We start from the raw sequence: 20,383 nt of genomic DNA on the forward strand, positions 1-20,383 counted from the left end.
TATTACGTTATGATATTATTCCAATAAGAGTTGTTGACTTAGTCCTAACTCTCTTATGTAATATATAATGAATCCTCCATTTAAAGGGGTTATGCTATGAATAAAGGCATGAAAAGTAGTAATCTCAAACCTTGTGTTTAAAAGGTTTAGGTTCCTTTAAAACCTAATTTATCCCGTTATGAACTTAAGTTTGTAACACTTAATCTTCCTCAGTTTTCCTGAATCCACAGATTTTTCTCCTTGTTGGTCCTTATCCATGTTCGACTATCTCATGAGTGGAGATGCAGCTATGATAATGTGCATTATAATTTTTCTTTCGAAAGGAAACAAAACTAAACATGTGAAAATGGAAAAAGAAACATAATCTTTCATCAATGACGCCTAAACCACTCCAATAATCATGACAGACTCCAAAATCACACTTTCAAATACCCTATTAGCTGTGAACAAATATACGAACCTTAACTGGAGAAATGTCATAAAAGAAGAAAATTCCTGGAAGAGACAAAAAAGTAACCCGATTCGGAACTCCAAAAATGCTCTGTCACGGAATACTGCACAAAACCATTGATGGTGCATCTCAGGCATATAGTAGATCTAATCAATAAAATAAAAGAACAAGATTTTGTTATCTTCAATTTACCTGATTTGACTGATAAAACAACACCATTCCTTAAATGAGTTAAGCACACGATGATTTTATAAAAAACTCCATAGACAATTTAGATACAATGTGTTACAGCAGCCCAAGATCTACAATCATCATAAATCTTTCCGATATTGATTGTTTGTTCTTGCATTTAATTCAAATATTAAATTTATATCACTGCTTAGTTTTCGATCACAATATAAACATCAAAATTAATAAACAAAAAAAAGAAATTTCTATACATAGGAAAAGATCATTCAGCATTTGTTTATGAAACCTCAAAGACAGAAACATAACAATAACATAATACCAACCTTGATGAAATATTGGTGCATACCATTTGGTGTTTCATGTACCCATTACACCCTACAAGGCGTTGAGAAGTGAAAAATGTAAATAACATATTCATTATATCGAACAAATTTTGATTTAAGGGTTGCTTACTTATCTAAAAAACAAAAAACTAAAAAAACTATTTAATAGATGCTTACCACTCTGTTCTTGGCAAGCAACCAAAACAGAGCTTCTCCTAAATCTTTCACATTTGGCCGCTGAAAGCTTTTCGCAAGTGCAAAATCAAACATTCCAGCAACTTTATTTACTTCAATCGATCCATAAATATTACATCCTTCACCTTCCTTTCCTTTTATCTTTTGGATAAAACCTTCTCAAAGCCTTTAGATGACACTAAAAGTGCAGTACACTGCACACAAGTTATGAGTCATCACACATTTTTGAAGTTCAGGAAAATTGCTTCATGAGCTTATTTAGAGTTTAACTAGCCAACTGGAATAGGCTTTTAGCAGACTAGCAGGCCCGTTTTGCTTTGGATGAATTTTTGGATGCTAGATGTGCATCACAAAAGTAATAGAAAAAGGGATTAACAGAAGATTTTTTTTTTAAAAAAAAAAATTACATTTTAATAAGTAAACAAGATATCATTGAAAATGGTTAAGAAAATCAACAAACTAAGAAAGGGTGCGTTTGGGAGTGCGTTTTTTAAAAAATAATCTGCGATTTTAAACCAAATCGCAATTTTCTGGTGTTTGGTATTGCGATTTTAAAAACGTAAATTTTAAAATCGCAAAAAAATCTGCGATTTTCATAAGCTGATTAGATGGTGCTTATTTGAAAAAGTGCGAATTTAAAACAAAATCACGATTTCTATTTAAAAGATATTTGGCGCAATAGTTACCTTTTTTAGAGCGGGAATGAAAAAAATACCAAAAATACCCACCTAAAATATATTTAAACCCTTCTTTTCTCTCTTTTTTTTTTCTTCATCATCTCTGTCTCATTCATCGTTATTGGTAATTTGGTCATGAAACCGCAATTATATGCTAATGTTATCCAAACACTCAATTGATAAAAAAAAGTACTTTTTAGCATGTTTTACCAAACGCCTGTGCGGTTTTAAAAAGTAGCGATTTTAAAAACGCAATTTTTAGAAACGCAATTTTTAAAATCGCACTTATTAAAATCGCACTCCCAAACGGGCCCAAAATAATGGATTTGTATCCCCTCAAATTTTCTAAAATATGAGATTCTCAAATTTTAAAATCTGAGCACTTTATGAAAATTAAAATAACACACAAATCTCTTCATTTATTTGGATTGTTAGATATAAATTATGTAATAGAGGGTTTCAAATTTTAAAATTTGAGAATCTCATATTTAAAAAAATTTCGAGGGGATGTTGATCCGAAATTAAGATGCAGAGCAGTTGCCCAGTCAAAAGAAATTTGAAAAAAAAAAAAAAACACTCTACTTCTACCATCAAAACTAAGCACACTGCTGTATCTCGAGTAATGAGGACTGCCGCACAACCCTTTCGAACAAATAAGAACAAATAATTCAGGCTAATCCAACACGGCCGAAAATAGCATTCCATATGACATTGGCAATATTCTCACATTGGCAATGTCTTTTTGATTGGATATTTCTTTGGGTTCTTAATTAGGTAGATTTTGAGAGGATTGATGAGGGACTAGAAGAGAAAAGGCAAGACGAAATTGTGGGGTTTTGGCCCCAAATTAAAGAGAAGGACGGGTTCAAACTTCAATGGGTATGCGGGCTAAACAAACAGAGTACGTACCATTGATTGTGCGGCGGAGGGTTCGACCCATTGGTTGGGAAGATATCCCTTCCCTTCCATTCCAATATTCCATGCCCATTGCATGGCCGGAAATGACAGAGTAACAACCTGAGAGACAGAGGGACAGAGAGAGTGAAAAACCATGAATAAGAAAACTAGAAGGATGGCGTCACAAAACTAACCTCTGAAAGAGTGGGCCGGCAGTATTGAGGATATGGGATAGATGATGAGGGTTAGAAGAATTGGGAGAAGAGAATAATAGAAATATAGTGGAAATAATGAAAAGAATCATACTTAACATTTCAATATTATTTTTAGAATAATATCTTCTTTTTTTTTTTTAACAATTTTTAGAATAATATCTGAATTTTGCTTTTTTTTTTTTTTTCCAAGTATATATCTGTTAATATTGATGTAATTTTTTATTTTTTATTTTTTATTTTTTTTTAACAAATAATTTGTTTGGAAAGTACTTTTAGGCCTCTCAAATGCAATCTCAAATAAAGGCTGGTTTGAGATTGCGTTTGAGAAGCCTAAAAATACTTTGGGAAAAGTTTACATACCCCTCAAACTACCACTCAATTGACAATGTCCCCCCAAACTTTCAATTGTGACAATGTACCCCCCAAACTACCAAAACATTGTCAATGTACCCATCAATGATGAAAGGACCCTTAGTAAATTTTTTTTAAAAAAAAATACTAAAATTTTTGGAAAAACCTAAAATAAAAAAAAAATCTTTTTATAAGAAAAAAATTAAAAAATTTTGATTTTTCTTTTATAAAAATTGAAAAATTTTCGTTTGTTTTTTTTTATAAATGTTTTCTTATATAATTTTTTTAAAAAAATTTCCGTTTTAAAAAAAATAAAAATATTTTCGTTTTAAAAAAAAAAAAAATTTTCGTTTTTTAAAAAATATTTAAAAAAAATCTAAAAAAATAAAAATAAAAAATAGTTTTTTCTTTTTAAATAAAAATTTTCGTTTTAAAAAAAATCTTTTTAAAAAAAAATTAAAAAAAATTATAAAAAAATTAAAATTTTCGATTTAAAAAAAAAATTATTTTTTTTTAAATTGTAGGGGTATTTTTGTCATATTGAGAAATATATAGGGGCATTTTGATCTTTTTGCTAGCTTTGGAGGGGATATTGACAATGTTTTGGTAGTTTGGGGGGTACATTGTTGCAATTGAAAATTTGGGGGGGACATTGTCAATTGGGTGGTAGTTTGAGGGGGTTATGTGGACTTTACCCAAATACTTTTAATACTAAAAAAGTCCATTTAAAGAAAAAAAATATATTAGTTCAGTAAAAAAATTAAAAGCGCGTTTAAAGGTTTAAAAAGCCTAAAAATGATTAAAAAAACACTTTGGGCAAAATCTTTAAAATGATGCTTTTGTCAAAAAGTGTTTTTTTTACTTAAAAACTCTATTTATCAAATGCAATCCAAAACAGGCTCTTAGCCTATATACAAGATTATTTACGGGAGGGGAGGGGAGCTTAGGAGTGTACTCAAAGTTAATTATTATGAGGTAAAAGGAAGCAAATCAATCTTTTTAGGGAAGCACTACTTTAAGAGAAAGCCAATTGTCATTTAATTGTATCTTTATGCTTACTAAGAAAGGACCTGTAGAATTAGTGAGCACATTTAAAGTTACATAACATTTCAATGATTCGTCAAGTGGTATTAGGATCAATATAGAAGGATGGATTCCCTATTGTTTGTATTTGCTCCAACAATTTTTTTTTTTAAAACAAAAACATAAAGAAAAAATGATCTGGAATATTATGATGCATTTGATTTTCGAGTTTATCTCAGTAACATAATAATAGCCCCTTATTTTATCTATCAAGAAGTGCAATTGTATGATTACTTCCATGTTTGGCTTGTTGGAGTACACCACTATATATATCTTAATGTTACGGGCCTTTTCATATTAGGCTAGCCGTATTAGGTTTATGTCTTAGGTTTATATTATGTTAGCATAATTTGGCTAATCCTAGGCTTGTTAGGCTACGCTATTATTCCAATAAGAATTATTGACTCAGCCCTAACTCTCTTATGTAATATGTAATGAATCCTTCATTTAAAAGGATTATACTATGAATAAAGGTATCAAAAGTAATAATCTCAAACCTTGCGTTTAGATATGTAATATGTAATGAATCCTTCATTTAAAGGGATTATGCTATGAATAAAGGTATAAAAAGTAATAATCTCAAACCTTGTGTTTAGAAAGTTTAGGTTCCCTTAGAACCAGTGGCGGAGCCACAGTAGGCTTTGGGGGTGCCGCGAAGATTTAAAAAAAAAAAAAAAAAAAAAAAATTGCTGTTTTTCTACCCAAGTTCTACACTGCACCCCCAAAAAAAAATTATTTTCTCTTACTTACGATCGACACTCACTCATCAAACATAAGGGGCAAACGACTCAAGCAATGCCGGATCTCTGGAAATTTTTCTGCAACAATTTCAGTGTTTATGGCTTTTAGGTTTAGGTTATGTGAAAAGGGGAAGAAGACGGTGACAAACATTACACTTATTAAACGCATCGTTTAAATAAATTTTTGTCTGTCTGTGGACTATTGTAGCTTCTTTCTTATGATAGGTCAATCGGTCAATGAGCTTAATGCATCAATGGACCACTGCCATACCTTCTTTCTTTTAACACGTGTGGGCCAGTACGTTTGGTTGAGAGACCAAACTCCAAATACTTTCCAAAAGTCCAAACCTTTTAAACTCTTATAGCAGCACTTTACAACATGACTAAAAAAAAAAAAAAAAACTTTTATACTTAAAAAAATTTAAAATAAATAAATAAACCCCTAAGTATAGGTATTAAAGCCCTCAATAATTCATACCAATTGCTTGTTAAATTTTTTGATAAAACTTTTTATATTTAGATTGTTCAATTAAATTATTTTTCTTATGAATATATATTTTTTGTTACATGTTTTAACTGTATGAAATACATAATTTTAATTGCCAACGATTATGAAGATCACCAATGATTTCAATAAGTTCCAATCAAATTCTAACCAAGTCATGTCGAGGTAGTAAGTCTGCCGATAGATCTTTGCTTAAGAAAAAAAAAAATCTAAAATAGAGACCAAATTCTAAAGACATATCTACAAAAAAGACCTTATCAACCAACTATGAAGACTTGTAAAGGATAATTGTTTTTGTTTTGACTCTTCTAGTGTTTACAGCAAACTACCGAATAATCATTTTAAGCAATGAAAATTGTTAAAACACGACTTCGCAACAAAATTGAAGATGATTTTCTTGCAAACAGTATAGTTCTCCATATTGAAAGGAAAATTGCTAAGAGCTTCAATTTAGATTCTCTACTTGATAATTTTGTACTTCTAAGAGACAGTAAAGTGGAGTTCTAGATACTTTTTTTGTTTGTATTTTTGTCTTTTTGATTTAGTGCCGACATGTTACATTTATAATATATCAATTTGAGCACATATTTATGAACTTTTATAGATATTTTTTTTTGTGATACATATATTGTTTGAATTACCAAATTTTTAGGGTAGAGAAAATTGTTAGGACACCAAAAAAATTTAGCGGCACCCCCAATGTGAATTGTCTGGCTCCGCCACTACTTAGAACCTAATTTATCCCGTTACGAACTTAGGTTCGTAACACTTAATCTACCTCAGTTTCTTGAATCGATAGATTTTTCTCCATGTTGGTCCTTATCCATGTTTGATTATCTCATGAGTGGAGATGCAGCTATGATAATGTGCATTTATAATTTTTCTTTCGAACGGAAACAAAACTAAACATGTGAAAATGGAAAAAGAAACATAATCTTTCATCAATGACACCTAAACCACCCCAATAATCATGACGGACTCCAAAATCACACTTTCAAATACCCTGTTAGTTGTGAACAAAGATACCAACCTTAACTGGAGAAATATGTCATAAAAGAAGAAAACTCCAGGAAGAGACTGAAAAAAGTGTCCCGATTCGGAACTCCAAAAATGCTCTGTCATAGAATACTGCACAAAACTATTGATGGTGCATGCATCTCAGGCATATAGTAGATCTAATCAATAAAATAAAAGAATAAGATTTTGTCATCTTCGATTTACTTAATGTCAGTGTATATAGTAGCTAGGGACCACCTAACAAATTTATAAGAAAAGTATAAAGATTCCTGCTGATTTCGAAACAACAGTCACAAAGACTATAAGATAACACCAAAATTCTTCTACAAGATGTTCAAGAGTACCACAATGGTTCCTCGTCATCAATATATATATATATATGATTCTGATTACGACTATCAACAATGTGGGAAATCCATAAGATTTTACAATATATTCAATGATCTGATAAAACAACGTCATTCCTTAAATGAGTTAAGCACATGATGATTTTATAAAAAACTCCATAGACAATTTAGATACAGTGTGTTACAGCAGCCCAAGATCTACAATCATCATAAACTTTTCAGATAATGATTGTATGTTCTTGTATTTAATTCAAATATTAAATTTATGTCACTGCTTTGTTTTCACAATATAAACATCAAAATTAATAAACGAAAAAAAGAAATTTCTATAAATAGGAAAAGATCATTCAGCATTTGTTTATGAAACCTCAAAGACAGAAACATAACAAGAACATAATACCAACCTTGATGAAATATTGGTGCTTACCATTTGGTGTTTCATATAAGAACCCATTGCACCCTGACAATTAAGGCGTTGGGAAGTGAAAAATGTAAATAACATATTATATATATCGAACAAATTTTGATTAAAGGGTTGCTTATTTACCTAAAAAAATAATAGAAAATGTTAATTATTTAATAGACGCTTAACATTCTGAACTATATAACTATTTCACTTTTGTTTTGGCAATTCTTGTAATATTAAGAGGAAGAAAGACTAGAAGAAATGAGTAAATAAAAGTTGACATATAGAAAATGCAAAAGGTTGCATTCATCAGAATTTTCAAAAGCCAGATTCGATTCAATACAGCAGTTTCATATGATACAGCCTATGCACTTCCTTTTTTACAGAAAACCTTCAACAAGAAACAGTGTTCCTGGCTTTTATTCAATTTGAAGCAGTATGACATTAATGCAATATAGAATACTTTCAGCATTTATAAACATGTAAACAGCTATGCAGGATGTTAGTTCTTGTGTTGGCTTAATTCAGTTACAAAATGCAGATGCTACTGTTCATGGCTCAAACACTGATATAGAATGCTCAGAATCCAATCTCCACCGTTCATAATGTAGATTCATGTGTTATGAACGTCCCTGCAAAATTTCAGCTCAATCGGACCACAAACGCCCATCGATCGGAGTTGTTGATGAAGACTGGACAGTCCGGGTCCGGACCTCCAGAAGTCGGGTCCGGACCCCATTTCCAGAAGCAAAGCTTGATGAGGCAGGTCCGGACCTCCAGACGCTGGGTCCGGACCTGATATCCAGAACGTGAAGTTTGAAGGAGATGTCCGGACCTCCAGATGTTGGGTCCGGACCTCAGTTCCAGAGAACACTTGTTTGTTGAGATGTCCGGACATACGAATTGAAGGTCCGGACATCACTAGGTTACGAATAAGTAAACCTAGCCATGTCCGGACCTCAGATCAGCCATGTCCGGACACGGCAGTATTATGTTGTGTATTTTTCTATTTAAGCTACGGGAGTTTGCCATTGTAACCTACGTATTTTTGGAGAGCAAAATCAGAGAGCTTAGAGAGAGATATTGTTCTAGATTATTTGAGAAGGGATTAAATACGTGAAGCCAATCGGAGTTCCGGTGAAAGGAAATCTTATAGAAGAATTGTGCCAGATGTTCTGGAAAGGGCTACTGCGGTAGAAGTCAAGTGGGTCGCTTGTCGTGTACAAGGAAGAGTAAATTGCAAAGGTTTTGTAATTCTTCTTGTATTCCTTATTCTTCTTATAGTGGATTGATTTCCTGGGTTTGGCTGCCCCGGAGAGGTTTTACATTTAGAGAGTTCTCTAAATGGTTTCCTCTTCGTAACCAAATATCTGTGTTCTTGATTTTCATTACATATCTGTATTTGGTTGACTATTGATTGTTAGGTCAGATCTTATTCCGCTTAATATTTGTGAATCACCTAGACATTTAAATAGGTGTCGTTTGGAGTCGTATTTAGAATTTTCAATTGGTATCAGAGCCGGTTCACTCTGTCAAAGGATTAAATTCCTGAGTGTGATCCTATATACTTTCTAGATGTCCCAAACTCTTGATTGTTTTGAAGCTATTATGTCTTCTGATAAACAGTATTATTCTGATAATGAAATTGATCTTCAGGAGACTTATAATTTGTTGTTTGTGAAATTCTCTGAGCTACAAGTTATTAATTCCAAGAATCTAAAGAAACTCAGAGAGGCTAAACATGATAAAGATGAGCTAATTGGTGAATTGAGTGATTCTCTTGATTTGTGTAAAACATTGAAATATGAAAATCATGATCTTGCTAATAAAGTTGAGTCATTAGAGAATGAATTAAAGGAGTCCAAAACTCTATTGGAAAAATTCTCTAAAGATAATCTTGAAAAAATTTTGCATACCCAAAAATCTACTTGTGATAAACCTGGGATTGATTTTGACAAGATTATTGCTCCTTCCTCTAACCTTGCTTCTTCTTCCAAGAAAGTTTTTGTTGAAACAGAAAACTTGGAAGAGTCATTGGATAAAGATAAGCTAGTTGCTGTTCACTCTTCAAGAAGAAGAGGAAAAGAAGTCTTAAAGAAAAAGAAGAAAACAGCCACTGCGACTTCAAGAGATAAGAGGGGTAAGAAAGGTAAGTACCATTGTGCTGAGAACTTTTTACCTAGAAGCAATTCCAACATTGTTTACCTTGCAAGGAACCAACCTTCTCAAAGGTTCATTCCTACATGCCACCATTGTGGGATTATTGGTCATATTAGACCAAATTGTTCTAAGTTGAAATTCCAAAGACCTTGGAATAAAAAGGCTACTCCTAAGAAAGAAAAAGGTGGTGTAGAGTCATGTTTGTCTAGATCTAAGTATATGTATATCCCTCCTCATATGAGACAAGCTTCTCCGAAATTTGTCCATACCTGCCATCATTGTGGCAAAGTTGGTCATATTCGACCTAACTGTTTTAAGTTGAGACCTCGTGAGCATAAGAGTGAGAATTCATATTCTAGGAAAGGTTTTGAGGGGCTATGCATAATGATGAAAGGAGTGTTATCTAGGTTAGATGAGTTTGACAAGAGTCACAAATCTGTACCTAGGGTTAAGAAGGTTTGGGCTAGGAAGGTCGATACCATTCACCCATTGAGGGGGAGTGGTAGTGATCTCACCTAAATTTAGGTGAGTAAATAACATGTCTAGGAATTGTTGTTTTGCTTATTTTTGAAAATCCTAGAGCATGTTGTTTTTCTTTGCTTTGCATTTTTTTGTTTTTCGCTTTCTAGTTTATGCATTGAATTTTTGTTTGTTTTGCATTTGTTCTCGTTCATGTGCATTTCTTTTGTGAAAAATTTCAAAAAGACAAAAATATGTTACTTTGATTGTTTTCTTTTCTTTCTTTTGTCTTATGCACCTAGATAGTCCATTAATTTCTCATGTTGCTTTTTATGGATTTAATTCCTTGCGTCTTGGAATGTTCTTAATATGCATGAGATGAAAATTTGTGTCAATGAACTTGTGTTTGTGGTTACCTAAAGCCTGAGCTTATGTGGTACATTTTGCCTATGCTTTATCTCTTGTGCACAATTAAGCTTAAATTGAGGTTCTGTTTCACTTTAGTTGTGAGGTCTGTTAGGTAACCATATGAGGTTTTTGACTAGTCATATTTTTCAAATTGACCATATGTTAGTTGAACCTAGGGCTTAAAAATTCCTGCTTTCTCTTTTGTAATAAGCGCCAAAAGTTTAAGGACACTTTCTCAAAGAGAAAAATAAACAAGATAGTGAAACAAATAAAATCAAAAGATCATATTCCAAAAGGAATTTATTTCACTGTGTCAAACTTGTGCAAAATGTATTACAAAGAGAAATGTATAGGATGAGAGTGGCTAGGTCCTAGTATGATAAGGTTTGACTTTTGATTTGATATACTTGTCAAAACCTCATGGTGGTGAAACTTTCTCTTCATTTTGTAAGTTGAAAATTTTTCTCTTTGGATGGCTTACACACACACTACACAAGCATGGGTTGAATGAAACATTTTTCTTTGCTTGGGTTAGGCAATATGAGTTTCTTGCCATTTCTAGTCTCATGTATATTTTGCATATTTGGAGCATGTTTGGGATATTCGTTGTGCAACACATGAGTCATTGATGTGTGTATCATGTGTGTTCATTTGACTTTTGAGGGGGAGAAACATGCTTTGCATTTCCAGTTTCCTGTTGTTAATTGAGTCATACATTGAGGGGGAGTTTTGCTGATGTTTCTTTATAATCACGCATCATTTTTTTTTCATAAGTTTTATTTATGTCTTCTTGTTCCACATATGCCTTGATGTATTTTGTGAAGTGTTTCAGGAAACATGAAGACCTTTTGTCATTCTGTGACAAAAAGAGGGAGTAAATATGGGGAGATGATGGGATTGGCTCGACATTTTGGTTTTGTCACTGAATTGCCAAAGGGGGAGTTTGTTAGTTCTTGTGTTGGCTTAATTCAGTTACAAAATGCAGATGCTACTGTTCATGGCTCAAACACTGATATAGAATGCTCAGAATCCAATCTCCACCGTTCATAATGTAGATTCATGTGTTATGAACGTCCCTGCAAAATTTCAGCTCAATCGGACCACAAACGCCCATCGATCGGAGTTGTTGATGAAGACTGGACAGTCCGGGTCCGGACCTCCAGAAGTCGGGTCCGGACCCCATTTCCAGAAGCAAAGCTTGATGAGGCAGGTCCGGACCTCCAGACGCTGGGTCCGGACCTGATATCCAGAACGTGAAGTTTGAAGGAGATGTCCGGACCTCCAGATGTTGGGTCCGGACCTCAGTTCCAGAGAACACTTGTTTGTTGAGATGTCCGGACATACGAATTGAAGGTCCGGACATCACTAGGTTACGAATAAGTAAACCTAGCCATGTCCGGACCTCAGATCAGCCATGTCCGGACACGGCAGTATTATGTTGTGTATTTTTCTATTTAAGCTACGGGAGTTTGCCATTGTAACCTACGTATTTTTGGAGAGCAAAATCAGAGAGCTTAGAGAGAGATATTGTTCTAGATTATTTGAGAAGGGATTAAATACGTGAAGCCAATCGGAGTTCCGGTGAAAGGAAATCTTATAGAAGAATTGTGCCAGATGTTCTGGAAAGGGCTACTGCGGTAGAAGTCAAGTGGGTCGCTTGTCGTGTACAAGGAAGAGTAAATTGCAAAGGTTTTGTAATTCTTCTTGTATTCCTTATTCTTCTTATAGTGGATTGATTTCCTGGGTTTGGCTGCCCCAGAGAGGTTTTACATTTAGAGAGTTCTCTAAATGGTTTCCTCTTCGTAACCAAATATCTGTGTTCTTGATTTTCATTACATATCTGTATTTGGTTGACTATTGATTGTTAGGTCAGATCTTATTCCGCTTAATATTTGTGAATCACCTAGACATTTAAATAGGTGTCGTTTGGAGTCGTATTTAGAATTTTCACAGGAGAAGAAAGAAACAATTACCCATCAAGGGGATTTACCAAGCAAGGAAAGTAGTCACCAAAAGCTAATTTGTTGATCCTGTGACTGATATACATCATGCACAAGGATACTAAAATTCCATAAAAGAAGACTTTGTTTAAAACAAAGCATTTTGTTGGTGCCAAGATAATCTTACATTATAACTACCCTGTTGGAAACCCAGCAAATCGTGTCCTTCAACTTTTTGTGAAAGGATAAATCTCAACAAGTCAGCAATCTCATGTTTCAAGGTAGGCTGAATGACAGCCCACCTCTTCCATGTTTCCTGCACTTCCAGATTTTCTGCAACAATTGCTGCTCTTCTCAGTCGACAGCCCAAGGTAGAAGTCCTCTCAATTCCATATTTGGATTTTACTTTTATCACCCACATCTAACTTTTCTACCTTGTCCTTATCGTGATTCTCTTGTAGCTCTTGTGGTTATAAATATAAGAACAACCACTCTGTTCTTGGCAAGCAACCAAAACAGAGCTTCTCCTAAATCTTTCACATTTGGCTGCTGCAAGCTTTCCCAATGCAAAATCAAACTATCCAGCGACTTTATTTACTTCAATCGGCCCATGAATATTACATCCTTCACCTTCCTGTCCTTTATCTTTTGGATAAAACACACTCGAAGCCTTTAGATGACGACAAAAGGTGAAGTTCACTGTACACAAGTTATGAGTCATCACACATTTTTGAAGTTCAGGAAAATTGCTTCATGTTCTTATTTAGAGTCTAACTAGCCAACTGGAAAAGGCTTTTTGTTGGCTGCCGACAAGGTTTTTCCCTACTTAAGATAAGATTTTGATTAAACAAAATGGTGTAAGTCCTACAAAGATTTATCTAGATGGTTCTCCATCCATTTAGAAGGTTCTCTACAAAGATTTATCTAGATGGTTCTATAGCTATCTAGATAGTTCTCCATCTATCTAGAAGGTTCTCTTCAAAGATTTATTTAGATGGTTATCCATCCATCTAGAAAGTTCTTGTAAGTTTTAAGTATTGGCTAAATGTTCGGTGAGCAAAATGGATTCAAAGTGCCAAATCACTATGGGCGTCCGAACGAGATTCATAGCCATCCAGACGAGATTTAAAAGCTGCATAGTTAATTTTATCCCGAGAGCCTCGTCCGCAAGCCCGTCTGCAACGGCGTCCGGACGACTACTTACGAGAACAATATTTCCCGTGTTTTAAGTGCCTCGTCCGGACGAGCCCATTTACCACCCGGACGGCCCGTAGTCTGCTAGGTTAATTTAAATGTAATTGAGTCTTAATTAGACTATGGGAGTCTGCTAGGTTTAATTTAAATGTAATTGAGTCCTAATTAAACTAGGGGTCTTTGTATTATATATATAGATCTCTACAGATATGTATTACTACGAATTTCTGTATCTAGAATTCGTCGTCGTGTGCTAAGAGAGTCTGTGACATAGAGAGTATGTTCTCTCTCTTAGAGTGATTGTTTGTTGATTGTTGAAGTAAAGTCAACCGGAGTTCCGGTGAAGGGAGATCACGTAGAAGGATTGTGTCAGCTATCTCTGGAAAGGGCTACTGCGGTAGAAGGCAAGTGGGTCGCTTGTCTTATACAAGATCGTGTCAATTGCAAAGGTTTTGTAAGTGTGAACGTTTTGTAATCCTTTATTGTTTTACTTTTAAAGAGTTCTCTAATTGGTTTCCTCTTCGTAATCAAAATATTTGTGTTATTTATTGTTTATTGTTTCATATATTTTTGGTTGTTTATTAATTGTTAGGTCAGATCTATTTCCGCATAACATTGTGTGAAACACCTATATATTCAGAATAGGTGTCGTTTGGAGTCGTATATAGAATTTTCAGTTCTCAATTTGTCTTCATCATCTAGATGGTTCTAACTTGGATGTCAAGTTCATTCATCTAGATGGTTCTAACTTTGGCAATAAATAGCCAAGGGGCCTTATGCCTCAAACATGATTGATGATGATCAACAACAACACATCAGAAGAGAAGCCAGGAGAGGAGAGTTTCAGTTATACTCCAGAGAGAGTCTTAAGAAAAGAGTTTTAATACACCACTGAGAGTGTATATTAGTTTCAACAGAGGTTGTTTCTCTTTATATTATTTTACTCTTGTATTAACTCAAGTTTTGCATAACTTGAGTAAACACCACTGTAACAAGTTGTTTATAATGGATTGATCGGAGTTAATCCCGTGTATGTAGGTGAACTGCTCAACTACATAAATACTGTGTGTTGATCTCTTGCATTTATTATTCTATTATTATTTTGTGGAGTTTGCATAATCATTGATTCAAGGGTGTGTCCATCCCTAATACTTTTAGCAGACTAGCAGGCCTGCTTTGCTTTGGATGAATTTTTGGATGCTAGTGCATCACAAAAACAATAGAAAAAGGGATTAAGAGAATTTTTTTTTTTAAAAAAAAAAAGTTACATTTTTAATAAGTACACGAAATATCATTGAAAAACGCAAAAGCCGCAACCAAAGTAGACAAAATGGTTAAGAAAATCAAGAAACTAAGAAATTAAGATGAAGAGCACATGCAGATGCCCAGTGGAAAGACTTCTGAAAAAAAAAACTTTAGTTCTACCATCAAAACTAAGTTCACTGCTGTATCTTGAGGACAGCCGCACGTCCCTTTCCAACAAATAAGAAAATCCACTAGTCTGTTACTGTTAGGCATAATTGAGGCTAATCCAACACAGCTGAAAATAGCATTCCATAAGACATGGGCAATCTCGATGATCCAGAAACTCCCTACCCCTCTTACACTTAAAAATGTCTTTCATTGGAAGAGAAAACGCAAGATAGGTAGTGTCAATGGATGAAATTGTTGGGTTTTGGCCCCAAAAGAGAAGGATGGGTTCAATGGGTATGCAGGCTAAACAGAGTATCAATGGATGAATTTGATGTTTTATTTTCCCTTTTTATTATTGTAGGGTTTTTTTTTTTTTTTTTTTTGTAATTTCACATAGGGGCTGACATTGGGTAATTGCTTGACCATTTTATTGGGACTATGGCTTTGGCAAAGGAGTGGACCGGAAAGAGGACCCAAAAACCCAAAACCTCAAGAAATTCTTCTCAAAATCAACTCCAACATTCTTACTTTTTACATCACATCAATAACTTTTTATTACTATTTAAATAAATTAAAAAAAAAATCACTACAAACAAAGTTTTTTTTTTTTTTTTTTTTTTTTTTTTTCACATCAATCAAATCTGTTATAGTTCCAATCCACTTCCTTTTTCAAGTCCTTTGGCAAACACACACTACTGCTTCCTTGCTCATTCATCTACTATTGGACATATATCGTACGTTCAACTAGTTAAAGGTAAGCTTTCTTTTTTTAAGACACTTCATGTGTTAGACTGGCGGTTCTTACAGGAACAAAGTACCCGTATGCAAAATGCGTAAAATGTCTTTATTAGCATGAGTTTTAGTCATAATGAATGTATATTGAATTAAATAATATACAATAAGGTATTTCCTCTATGTCTCTGTCACATAAACAAATATAACTAATCGAAACAAGTTCTTTCAAGAATACATTGAGGTTGAGCAGTAAAGTCACAAGTTTTATAGTAATAGAACCAAAGCTTTTCATCTATTTCTTCTTTCCAAATTTGACAATAATATTTTTCGGTGCCATCTTCAGCGGCGTAAGTGAGATATAGGAGATGCATATCATATCTATACCTAGTTACTAGTAGAAGAGTGGCACATTTAATGCACAAGCGGAACCCAGAACTAGTGCAATCAAATGTCTTGGCGTCACCAGGTCTTTGACCATGCCAAGCATTGCACTCTAGTTAGTAAAATCTACTAAGGAAGAACCAGTGCCGGTGACCTTTTATGTTTAAAGTCTGCTCTATGCACGTTGTTTGAGTTTGGAAACCTTATTTTGGCTCCATTTTGATCACCATTTCCTAGTAATTTGTTTTGTTGGGTATATTGTCTCATCAGTAATTGTTAACATATATTTTCATATTTTTCAATCTGTTTATGAATAGTCCAATCATCTGTTTCCAATAGTTAAGGTGTACTAGGATAGAAGAGGTTTAGAGAATTGGGAGAATAGAATAATAGGAATATAGTGGAAATTCATAGAAAATGGGAAGCTCATACTTGTGGTGTTGTCCCCTCATAAAATAATTATATACTTTGTTCAAATGGAATTTATCCTGTCAGATTGTAAGCAGGACCCACAAGGAAATTTTTGATGCACTTTTATACATATTAGGCTTTGTATTGAAAAAAAAAATAATGAAAATGGGTGCATGTGGTTATAAAAGGAACAAATAAGTAGCTTGTGCTCTGATCTCTCTCTCTCTTCCAGAAACTTGAAGAGAGCCTCCCCTTGTATCTCTGGCCATCTAGTGGGGAGGGAGTCACGGCTCCCTCCTCCCACATTTTTCCCCCTATTCCCCTCTTCCTCTTTCCCCCTCCCTTTCTTGCTGCCTCTTCAAAGGTCTTATCTGCCTCTTCGGAGGTCCTATCCACCTCTTTGGAGGTCCAGTCTCCCCCCTCGAAGGTCCAATCTTTGCAAAAAAGCACCACCAGCCCATTCTCCATCGCCAGCCACCCGTTTTCAGCACCATACCGTCTTCCTCCACCTTGGATATGCAAACTCTTTGAAGTTTTTGGATTTTATTTTTTCAAAATCAGACCTGTAAATTTCAGGAAGCCACACCCAAAGACACGTCACTCCACCAGGATCCTGGGTCTCTCACCTTTTCGCTGCCATCAGCCGTACCACCACACGCCGGCGCGTGGCCCACACACGCCTGAGAGTAGATCTTACTCTCCAGCGCGTGTATCACATGCGCTGTCGCGTGGAGCGCCTTTTGCAGCGCGTGCAAGCTTTCGCTGCCCCTCCACCCTGCTGCTGGCCTCTTTTGGCGTTCCCCACCATCCCCCTGGCAACCTACACCGACGCGTGTTCCTCACGCGCCGGCAGTAGGGCCTCTGCCCTTCCGCCTCGTGTGTTGCTATTTTTTGGGCTTAGAATTTTTTATTTTTTATTTTTTATTTTTTTTTTCTGCTTTCTTTCTTGTATTTAAATTTCTTTTTGTTATTGTGTTGCTTTCTGTTTAACCTGAACCGGTTGGGCTTCAAACTCTGTGTCTGTGTAGGGTATCTTTTTTCCACCAGTTGGATCTCCTTTCAGTTCATAGAGGTGTGACGTCGGGCAGTAGTAAGATTGTTCTGACAGCGTATAATAGCAGTAGAAACTAAGAATTGAAGATTGAGAAGGAAATTCAGGAAGAGAGAAAATAACAAATAGGGAAAAGAAAGTTTCTAACTGCCCCAGATAAACAAACAGAAAAATAACTCTAAAAGACTTATTTAATTGATAATATAAACTGCATTCTTAAAATAACAAAGACTAGATGCCTTTATATAGGCTAGGTACCTCCTAAATTAACAAGGAAAAGGAAAATCAAACCTAACTCGAAAAGGAAAACAAATCCTAATAGGAAAGGAAAAACATAATCCTTATTAGAAAAAAGAAAATATAATCCTGATGAAAAAGGAAAAATTCAATCTTTTAAATAACAGTTTTCTCAATTTTCTCCTGCATCAAGGTGCTAGTACTCTATCGGGATTGGGTTTTTAAAAGTAAACCAAATCAGTTGGGCCTCAGACTTTGTGTCTGTGATGGAAACCTTTTTTCCATTGTTCTTTTTCTACTTAATCTTCACAGTTTCTTTGGGAACTTGTCAATATTTAAGTTTTTAGGAGTTTTCTTACCCTAGATGGTTTTATCCATCATTGAGCGCCACGACTTTTATCGCCTGCATTCGCTAGTGCCTTTGATGGAACCCCACAACTAATAATAGAAATTTATTGATAATAATGACTCCTTTCGGGTAGGAAAGACCACAATAACTCATTTCGGGTAGGAGAGACCACAATTGAATCCAATTAGGGTTGGAAACAAACCACAAACAAGCTTTTGCTTAATAATTCTTTATTGAAAATAAACTACAACTACTATCCCCTATTTATAAGATAAGAAATCCAAGTAAAAGAAGGACTATAGAGACTAATTAATAAAGGACTCCAACATAAACTAGGACTTGGAATATAGACTCATTATTGTACTAGCAGACCTTTCTCCTTGTCCCAGAAGAACAAGTAGACAAATCCCTTGCTTCTCAACCCTCAGTTTTTTCTTGTTTATGTTTTTCCTTTGAAATTCCCAACAATTTCCAGCATACCCAAAAAATTTAGACCCATTATTTCTTGAAAACTCGGATCTTCAAACTAGGGATCACCAAATTTTCATAAGATTCACAAACATAAAATACTGTATAGGGTACTGTTCATAATACTGTTCGATGGTACTGTTCATACAGCATCGCGGGTACTGTTCACATAGCGTTGTGTGGGTCATTTACTTTTATATATGCATGACAATCTCCTTGTATGCTTTCTTCACTGTAGAGCCCTGTTGACGATATTAATATGATTATATGCTGTTGTTGAACATTTACAATGCTGATATTGTGAAGGGAATTTATGTCCTTCAAAGTCATGGAATCTCATCTTTTGCTTATATTCTACATTTGGCACTTACATGGTAGTTTACTTGTGTTGGTCAACAGCATACAGTGACCTAGCAGATGGTTGTGGTCTTCTGAAGGTGGGAGGATCAGATTATCGTGGAAGAGGTGGGAATGGTGAGTCTGAACTAGGAAGTGTGAACCTTCCAGTATTGGCTACTCATGACTTCCTAAAGGTAGCTCGGCCAATCTGGTGTCGTGCCATCCGGGACATTTTAGAGAGTTATGCCGAAGAGCCTTCGGATTCGAATCTAGCAAAGATTACAAGATTTGGGAGGACCCGGATTTTTAAAAGGGGCTCCCCCATGAGTTGCAGCAAGGACTTAATCAATCGTTGCTTGTCTTTATGGTTGACCAATGAAGAGAGGCAAAATGTAGAGTTTGAAGCCATTAGGCTGAAGCTTTCCAATATCTCTATTAACCAGGAGGACTTCAAGTTCCTATTGAGAGTAAATAGTTGTGAGTTGTTTCTCTGTACTAATTTTCTTCCTAGGCCATGATATCCATCTTGTTTCTCAAATCCAATTTCACCTTCTCATTTTTGGCATTTCTACTATTAACTAATTGTTTCTCTTCGAGATAGATATGTCTAGAAGAGGAGATATTACCTTGAAGAATCTAACAAGACACGAAAACAGATGATTGTTTTGTTTGCTACTTTGTTGATATAAAGTTGGATTTTAGGGCTTTTTTATTTTTATTTTTATTTTTATTAATGAGATTCAATTTGAGTTTTTACTTAAATAAAAGTTTGTTTAGGCCAGCTATCCTAACCCCACCCCACCCCCCCCCCCCCCCCTCCCCCTCCCCCTCCCCTTTTATTGTCACATCATTACAGTTATTGTTGCTTCCTAGGACAATGTTCTTTCAAATTTGACACGCGAAAATTGAGTCTTTCTTAAAAATATTGTTAACTGATTAACTTTGGCAAGGCAAATGGGTTTGCCTTTGTGGGTCAGATGCCTTTCATTATTTATTTATTTTTTAATTTAATGTTTGGTTAAATAAAATTATGGTGTTGTTAACTTATTTCATTCAATTTTATTGTTATCTTTCATCTTGTAAGCACTTGTCTTTCATTCTAAATATTTTTAATCTCAACTTAATATATTATATATGTTAATTTTCTCATCCATTTTTTTGTTCTTTTTTGTTCAACTACATTTAGTGACCAATAAGGATGATCTTGAGTATGCATGATGTTGTTAGGATTAATGTTAGGGTTGGTGCCCTATGAATCATTTTGAATTTGATTTTATTTGTATAAAAATCCTTCTGTTTGTTAGACTTATTTTGTTGGGGAAATTGTCATTCATAAGATGGATTCAAGGCATTGAGTACGATTAATCTAAAACAATTTAAATCACAATCTCCTTATAACTTGTAAATTTGAGTTGATAGTCAATGATAAAATTGAGCATTTT

At 34.6% G+C, this 20,383-nt stretch overlaps 2 protein-coding genes across 2 annotated transcripts in view; one reads left to right on the forward strand and one right to left on the reverse strand.

Annotated features, from left to right (window-relative positions):
* The window catches only part of LOC132179641 (uncharacterized), a 129,801-nt gene extending 126,852 nt beyond the window's left edge, over window positions 1–2,949 (reverse strand). The window contains exons 1-2 of the mRNA XM_088515878.1: window positions 2,927–2,949; window positions 2,745–2,852 (exon numbers count right to left, since the gene is read on the reverse strand). Of these exons, the coding sequence (XP_088372004.1) occupies window positions 2,745–2,828 (84 nt within the window). The 5' untranslated portion in view covers window positions 2,829–2,852; window positions 2,927–2,949. The remainder of the gene's footprint in view (window positions 1–2,744; window positions 2,853–2,926) is intronic.
* Window positions 2,950–18,973: 16,024 nt separating this feature from the next.
* On the forward strand, window positions 18,974–19,459 carry LOC148586292 (uncharacterized). The gene has a single exon (XM_088515549.1). It carries the CDS (start codon window positions 18,974–18,976, stop codon window positions 19,457–19,459), a length of 486 nt encoding a protein of 161 aa, XP_088371675.1.
* The last annotated feature ends 924 nt before the right edge of the window (window positions 19,460–20,383 follow it).

The sequence above is a fragment of the Corylus avellana genome, chromosome 4 (genome assembly GCF_965113065.1).
Source record: "Corylus avellana chromosome 4, dhCorAvel1.hap1.2, whole genome shotgun sequence".
NCBI classification, from domain to species: Eukaryota; Viridiplantae; Streptophyta; class Magnoliopsida; order Fagales; family Betulaceae; genus Corylus; species Corylus avellana.

What these genes read in the sequence shown, in the direction of transcription:
- LOC148586292 (XM_088515549.1), top strand. Translation starts at nt 18,974, where the DNA reads ATGGTAGTTTACTTGTGTTGGTCAACAGCATACAGTGACCTAGCAGAT.